The 8,665-nt window shown below is 37.8% G+C and overlaps 1 protein-coding gene across 1 annotated transcript; it reads left to right on the top strand.

Moving 5' to 3' along the window:
* Window positions 1-2,757: 2,757 nt before the first annotated feature.
* LOC149027241 (transcription elongation factor TFIIS-like) lies at window positions 2,758-8,399 on the top strand. The gene is made up of 3 exons (XM_089160798.1): window positions 2,758-2,870; window positions 2,965-3,154; window positions 6,909-8,399. Exons 2-3 carry the CDS (start codon window positions 2,990-2,992, stop codon window positions 7,887-7,889), a joined length of 1,146 nt encoding a protein of 381 aa, XP_089016924.1. The 5' UTR covers window positions 2,758-2,870; window positions 2,965-2,989; the 3' UTR covers window positions 7,890-8,399.
* Window positions 8,400-8,665: the final 266 nt, after the last annotated feature.

Genomic DNA, 8,665 nt, shown 5'->3' with positions numbered 1-8,665 from the left:
GGTTACAATAGCGAAGGAATTTGTTATCAAATTAGCATTTCTTATAATACACCAAACCAAACCCCAAAGGTTGGCTCAGTTGACAAAATCCAAAATCTCTTATTATACTTAACCCCTTTCTCCTGCCCCTCCCATATAAAATTACCGGTTTTTGAAAAATAAAAATATATAAATATATATATAAACTAAATCAAGCATGCATGATGCATCAAAGTATTTATAAATTGACAGATGTTAAATAGTAGGATCATTTATAAATGGTTGTATGAAAGGGGTTATTATCCATCTAAGGGTATTAGATAGAGTGACCCTCTCTCTCCCACTATCTTTATTTTATATTCTCATGCTTTATACGTTGAAATTACAAATTGAGAGAATACAAGATGTAAAAAGGGTAAGTGTGAGATATATGAGGGATGTTGTTACTTACCTATTGTTTGCAGATGACTGATTGTTTTTTCTTATAACTACTTTATAAGAAATAAACTAATACTCAAATAATTGTTTGAGAATCGACTGCAACGTATTAAGAGAAGCAATAAGTTTGTGGAAGTCAAGCCTCGCGCTTAACTCATATAATTTGCACCAAATTTAGTAGGCGGGTCTCCATAATGCTCAAAGTTCAGTATGGTTATGGACCATCAAAATACCTAAGATTGTCTATTGAGTTCGGGGTTACCAAAATGATATTTTGTACGAAATTAAAGCAAACAGTGTCTCAAAATTACAATGATGAAAAGGAAAGCTATTCTCATGGGTCATGAGAGAAATGCTTTTTGAAAGTAACAATCTCTCCATTGTAAAACTATATAATGTTGCACCTTAAGCTTCCAATGTCTCTCCATGACTCTATCAGAAAGGCATCTACAAATTTTTTTCTAGGGTGATTTAGAAGAGGCTAGGGAAAACATTCAATCTCACGAGGCTGGATGTGCAAATCAAAGGCAATGCGAGGTTTGGGTTTTAAAAATACTCAATTACAAAGCAAGATTCTGTTGAGGGTGACATAGAGAATGTGGAAAGAACCAGGCTCATTTTGAGCTAAATTAATCAAATCCATTTACTTTCATAAAACCAACTTTATACTTGTGTGGTTAGAAAATAAACTATCATAGGGATGGTGAAATCTTCTATTTGATCGTTCAATTCTAGTAGAGAGCTTATTGTAGAATATTGGAGACGACAAAACAAATAAACAATTGGAATGACAAACGGATGCCCACCTCCACGAATTATGACACCCAAACCCCATGCACAACGGTTTTCAAATACTCAGGGCTGCTTACTGAATTTGGGGTCACAAAAAATGAGATATTTGATGAAGCTAAATCAAAGACTGCATAAAAAAAGCCACAAGTATAGAAAGGAAATCTGTTCTCATAGGTTGGAAGAAAAAAAAAACTTTTGGGAATAGTAATCTCTAATGTCAAATATGCAGAATAATACTTTAAGCTTCTAGAATTACCTAAAAAAAAAAAAAAAAAACTTCTAGTATCCCTCCACAACTCTACCATAAATGCATCTTCAATTTTTTCTAAGGTGATTTAAATGAAACTGGGAAAACATTGGATCTCATGAGGATAGACATGCAAACCAAAGGCAAGGTGAGGTTTGGGTTTTAAAAACACCAATAATACTCTATTGGGGATGGCATAGAAGATGTGAAAAAAATCCATACTCATTTTGAAATGAATTTACTAAATCCATTTACCTTCCTATAACTAACGATATACATCCTAGGGTTAGGAAATAATCTATCACAGGGATGGTGTGAAATCTTTTATTTACTCATTTAGTTTTGGTGGAAGTTTTACTATAGAAAGTTGGCGATACAAATAAACATCTGGAATGATAAATTGATACCCACCCTAGCAAATTAAACAATCCAAACCCCCCACACAACAGTTTCAAATATTGAGATAATGGTTGATTTAATTGATCCCATTTGTAAAAGTGGAGAATGGTTGTCCTACAAAAATGAAAAGGAAAACTTAATCTACCACTTTCTTATTTTATTTAATTATTTATTTTTTGGTGTGTGTGTAGTGATCCAATTTGGGATATTGTGTATGCCATTAGCAAAAGTCAGAGCTACGATCCCTTACTAAGAGTTATTGGTTATTATCTCTTAGTGAATTATAGTTGGGATTACAATGACGGTTTAGTGACGGCTCAAAGTAAATGTGAATATGGTTATTTGACAACTGTAGTTGAACTTGAAACCATTAGAGACGACATTTTTCCTGACTGTTATTTAGGAGCTGTAGATTTGCATATCTGTTCGAATTGCTTATTTGTGATTTCTACTCTCTAAGATCTCAAATCCTCTATAGATTGGATGAGTTTCGATTTAGTTAAGGACATTTTGAGACTTTGTTCTTTGTTTAATAGGGTTTAATTTAATTATACTTTTAGAGAGTTAGGGTTGGCAATGGTTTTCTAGATTAATTGCCAAGGGTACTTCAGATTTTACTTAAACAGAATTTGGCGGGGGTATACTACATTTATTTATTATGGATTCTTTTGGTTTCTACAGGTCATTCGAGATAGATTATTTTATTTATATTATATATTATATGTTTTTTTGGTTCGGGAAAAAAAAAAAAAAATGGTTATCACCAATCGAGGCATCTCACATGGTATAAAAGAAAGTTAACACAAGCACAGAAGATCAAACTGACAGTTTTTAAAAATCTTATCGGTGAATTTAGCGAGTTATCTTTGATGGAAGTTTTGTAGCCGTTAGATCTATATTAGTCGGATGAATTTAAGGTTTCCTCCTATCTGAATTCAACTCCAGAAAATTCTAGGGCTTGAAGTTGAAAACCGTGGAGAACGCAGCCTCCAGCCCGCGGCCATCGTCATTTCAGGCATGGAGCATTTATAAGTATAGAAATTTCAGCTATGTAGTGTTTTCTTGCTCTCATGGTAGGTCTTATCTTTCACCTCTTCTGATTATTCTAGGATTTGTGAGCTCTGACCTGAGCATATGGAGAAAGAACTAATCGAATTGTTCGAAGCGGCTAGGAAGGCTGCAGATGCTGCGGCAGAGGACGAGGCTTCCTCTGGTGGATCGGAGGAAACCCGATGTCTTGACGCATTGAAGCGGCTGAAGGATTTTCCTGTGACGAAACATGCTTTAATCGCAACGCAGGTATATTGTTCGTGTCGAGCTCCGGTTGTTGCTGTGATCTAGGTTTCAGAATTTAAATTCTTCGCCCCGCCCTTTATTTCAACCATTAAAATTGTTTTGATTTTACATAAATATGTTTCTGTGATGTTCAGTTGAAATATTTGTATTGTTAGCAAGGTCTTGTTTTTCTGTGGTTCAGTCTGTTGATTTGCGGAGGTTAGGGTTACTTGGGGTCTAAAATTCGGTGGAACCAGCGGGTGAATGGGCTCATGGTTTAAATATTATGTTGCTTAAAAATTGTGATCGAATTGCTGAGAAGAATTGGGGAGGACGACGAAGAGTATTTGAGCGAGCTGATAAGAAACTGTTATTGAGTCCACCTGATAACCCTGCGTTTGTGAGTTTGGTGCCCCCACACAAGATTTTAGTCATTGGCGCACTTATCAGTCATCCGTGATACTAATACCACTACGATACTGATATCTAAAAAAAATTCAATTTTGTTGAGGTTCATGCTTAAATGTGTAGTTTTTTTTCTTCCGGTTTTGGTGATCATTTTGGTGATTTTAAGTGCTATATAGGGTTTTCTTTTGTTTTTTTTGTAAATAAGGCTAAATCTGCTGTCAGTATCTAAAAAAAATTTCAATTTTGTTGAGGTTCATGCTTAATTGTGTAGTGTTTTTTCTTCCGGTTCTGGTGATTGTTTTGGTGCTTTTAAGTGCTATAGGGTTTTCTTTTGTTTTTTTGTAAATAAGGCTAAAACTCCTGTCATTCCTGCTGAGTGTTTCTGCTGTGCTTTTGTTACTCGAGAACAATGATAAAGCCAATTCATTTTTTCTGTTCTTGCTGAACTGATTGGTCATTTAAAGCACAAAACTTGAGAAAGACTAGGAAAGTTAGACAATTTGTCTGATCCATGATTATGATTGAATAGCCCCTGTACAAGTAAATACAAAAGCACCCATCCTCATGGATTAAGCTGGAATCAGATACGCTGATTTGGATCAGAATCAGCAGTAATTTTGATTGACTGATCCAGACATCAGGGTTCCGTTGGGTCTGGCTGTCCCATCTAGCTCATCCCTTATATTGCATATGGTAGCCCCAATGGATATGTAACCAACGTGCAACAACATGGTTGATCCAGCTTGTGATTAGAATTAAAAACTGAAAGGGAAAGGTAGATGGAGTTGGGGAAGGAGGTTGAAAGCAGAACAGCAATGGAGGGGGAGGGGGGCTGGAGAAGAAGAGGGATGAGGGAAGAGAGCAATGTGGGAAGGGATTTGACAATAGCCTCAGGAACTCTGTCCACAAACTCAATGAACTGATCACATGTTTCCTACTTCTGTATTCACCTTCTAGAGTCTGCTACATGGCCTCTAAAACATCAACCAACTGCTGCCTCAAGAACCTAAGGCTCCATTTGATCCTATTCAAGCAGTTCTTCGGCAGTCACTTCTTCACTTCTTGACCATGGGGCACGGTTAAAGAAAGGGGGGGGGTGTCAAAGGGTCCAACATGCAACAAGCAGAATTGCTGAGTGCTGATGTGATTTCTTCACTCCATTCTTCGTGGTTTAGGAATTTAATTTCAAAGGTGTTCTGATTGCTGATGTAGCCCTAGATTGATATATGATCAACTAGGAGCCAGTTCTTCCAAGACTTTGATGAGAACTTAAACTTACTTTTGAGACCTAATAGGTTAGGTTTACGGGTAGAGTTTTGTACTAGCCTAGACACTCAACTTCTAGGCCCATGGAACAGGCATCTGACCACATAAACCTATGGGACCAAGGCCCACCACCTATATCTATCAATCCCATGTTGATGTCAAAGAAAAGTAGTCCAATTCGGTCCTAGGTCTGCATCAACTGTTCCTGAAGTTATTTGCCTATAAGTCGAGCACTGAAGCTTCTTTGGTATTACTTTTGTCGAAATCTGCAGCATCTCCATCAAAAAATCTTGTAGATTCTGAAGCCAAGGGGATCACATGTGTCATCCTAGATAGCTGCCCATCATAGTGAACATTCTCAGGCAAGCTCGAATATTGTATCTCTCAACCTCTAGGGTATTGTCTTGATGTCTTTTTTTTAGCACAAGAAAGAAGTTGAAATTTGAGATTTTTTTTTTTTGGTATGAGGATGAATGTGGCGAGACTCTGAATCACAGGGGTGAGTTGCTTACATGGCATATAGCTTTATGTGAGGGGATAATTGAGATGAGCAAGCTTCAGGGCAACGCATTGGGATGATTATGAATTTAGTGATTGAATATAGGTTTGATCTATTCTGTTCGTATCTAGAGGGCATGAGATTGGAAATCTGGATTTTGAATGGGAGCCAGAATTGTCGTTATGGGTGAGGGATGGGGAATGAGAACAGGTGTACGGGGTTATTATAGCAATGGGGTGTGGTGGGGGGTGAGGGGTCATAGTGACAGGGTTGGGGTAGATGGTAAGGGTGTGGAGGAGGAGGATAAGTTAAGTTTCTGGTTTTGAATTTTCAGGGGATAGGTATTAGACTATTGAGGAGGACCTGAGGAAGGAGAGAGATCTCGTAAATAATGGATGGTGATGGTTAGGAAATTGCAAAGGTTGTTTATATTAATGGAAGAGATATGCTGTTATACAACCTCTTAAGATCTGGCCTGAATTTTTTCCACAGGTATATACATCATACATGTTTGTATATCATTAATTAGCTTCTCAGACAACAAGGGCTGTGTCTTCTTGATTGACATTCTAGGTATTCTTTGTCTCCAATAATAAGGTTTTTAAACTCCTCCTAAATTTTGGTATATTTCTCCCTCTTCAGTATTGTACTTTTGTCTTAAATCCTCCATAATATTTGGTAGTGTTTATCTTTTTACTATTTTATTATAGCATGTACATTTTTCTGAAAAACAAACTGCTAATGTCCTCAAAACCTGGAAAGTTTAGATTGGACTGTGAGAAACAAAGCTGAAAAAATGAGATGGAAAACAAAGGAAAGTTTTAGAAGACACAGAATATGAAGGTATAGATAATGACTATAGAAATAATGTAACAATAAAGAACCAGGAGTTGATGGGAATTTTTTTGTGGGTGTGTGGCTGGGCCTTTGTTTTGATCCTGGAATACCATCTGGGTTTCCTACCAAGTTTCTGCTTTTGGGTCTGGTTTGAAAACGATATGTGGGATTTCTGTGTGTTTTATTATTTCCAATGAGAGAAAGATCTGATGTCCGTGTCAGTATTATTCAAGTAAATAGTGTAGTTGTGAAGGTGTTATGATGCAGCACTACTTGAGATGACTCCAATTGCGTGGTATTTTTTCATCTCATTTTCTGGATTTAATTGAATTCACTGAACCAGCCCATCTTGGCTCAACTTCTAACCTAAGAAATGATCATATTAGAGTTGGTCTGGGAGTTGCTCCCATGTGGGCGAAGTCTAAGGTTTCTTGCTGAAGTCTGAACTATAGAACCTTATTACTGCGTTGATTGGCTGAATTAGGTTGGTTGGGTTAGCTTTTGGTTGCAAGCTTGCTGAATGAGAGAATTGTGGTGATTAATTATTACCCAATAAATATTTGTGTTTGCAGTACGTTAACACTCAGATTCTTAGTCAGTTCTTTTATATTTGCAATGCACAAATATCTGGATTCTTTTTTCCTGACCAATTTTCAAATTCCAAGAAAGGTCTAGTGAAGTTTGCCTTCACTTGTGGAATCATCTCCTCAATGCTTTTCATAATTTTTTCACTTCTTTTTCTAACTACACCATTTATTTCACCTCCAGGTTGGAAAACGTGTTCGGCATCTGACAAAGCATCCTAAAACGAGGATCCGAGCTGTAGCTTCTGACTTGATAGAGACATGGAAAAAAGTAGTCATTGATGAAACAGCTGGAAATAAGAAAAATGGTAATTCAGACAGTAGTAGTTCTGTGAAGGTTGAGAAGGGGCCAAAGTTGGGAACTCCCAAGGCTGAAAGAAATGATCAGGGTGAGAGAATAAAATCTGAGAAGGTGTCATTACCAGAAACAGTCAAGGTTGAGAAGATTGACAGAGTGAAACCTGAGAAGACTTTCGCTTCAGAAACTGTCAAGGTTGAGAAGGTTGAGACAGTGAAGGTGGAGAATAGTAGGAGTGAGGTCGTGAAGGTTGAAAAGGTTTCCAAAGAAGTAAAACAAGTTTCTGGAATTAAGAGACCACCACAAACTCTCAATGGCCCTCCAAGACTGTCTTCCATGATAAAATGCAATGATGCTTTGCGTGATAAGCTCCGGGAGAATCTTGCAGAAGCCTTTTCCAAAGTTTCTAACGAGGTCACTGAAGATCTTATGGATGAGGTAAGTGCTTGTGACCCAATCCGAGCTGCAGTATCTGTGGAATCTGCATTATTTGAAAAGTGGGGACGAAGTAATGGACCCCAGAAGTTCAAGTACAGATCCATAATGTTCAACATTGGAGATCCAAAAAATCCGGATCTGCGTAGAAGAGTCCTCCTTGGGGAGATTAATCCAGAGAGACTTCTTGGGATGACCCCTAGCGAGTTGGCAAGTGATCAGAGGAAACAGGAGTACAACCAAATAAAAGAGAAAGCTTTATTTGACTGTGAGCGTGGAGCTGCTCCAAAAGCCACAACAGATCAGTTCAGGTGTGGTCGATGTGGGCAGAGGAAGTGCACATACTATCAAATGCAGACACGGAGTGCTGATGAACCAATGACGACCTATGTAACATGTGTAAACTGCAACAACCATTGGAAGTTCTGTTAGTTGGGTTGTCCTTGTAGCCACCATTCATGTGGGACATTTGTGTGGATGTTTAACCCTGAAGCATTTAGCATGTGTGTACACTGCAACCACCATAGGCAGTTCTGTTAGTTGTCTCTGGAGCTACCATCCATGTGGGACCAGATTGGCTTTGGATGTTGAACTCTAGAGCTCCATCCTAATTTTTAGAATGTCAACCATTTGTGCATTTTTTTTAATATTCCTTTTGATGGGTTACATTCTTATAAAAATCCTTAGTAGGAATTGATATAAGTCGTACTTCAGGAGCTATCTAGTTATCCTGAACTTGATGTGTTTAATTTGGGAATTCCAGTGCGTTTGACATGAAAGGATGTATGGCATCGAGAGGATCTGCTCCTCTTTTCCCTTTAGAGTTGGCTGTTTTATATGCATTCTGAAGTGTTAACAACTTTCCAGGTCCAGTGCATATAGGCTTTTTTAAAGGGAATGTTTTTCCAACTGGACAGAGTTCATGGCGATGGTAAGCTTACCTATAATGATTCATGCGTCGGGAATAACCCCACCCTTCACAGCCTGATCGTATGATTCTCACGATTTTTTCTTGCAGTTGTAAACTTGTAATTATATTTTCAGGCGATTGATTGTTGCATAGCATCTAAAGAGGTTCAAGCAGACACAATTGAGTGTCATGGTGGTAAGTAGTGGTGTATTTGGCATTAGTCGCACTAGTAGTATAGGAGGGAAAGGTAGTTAACATCTACATGATTGCTTCTATCATTCAACTCAAAAAATGTGCA

The sequence above is a fragment of the Hakea prostrata genome, chromosome 1, assembly GCF_041222555.1.
Source record: "Hakea prostrata isolate BN-2017 chromosome 1, UWA_Hpros_2, whole genome shotgun sequence".
In the NCBI taxonomy this organism is placed as follows: Eukaryota; Viridiplantae; Streptophyta; class Magnoliopsida; order Proteales; family Proteaceae; genus Hakea; species Hakea prostrata.
Note: the sequence above shows the minus strand (reverse complement) of the source record. Positions and strands in the feature narration are given on the sequence as shown.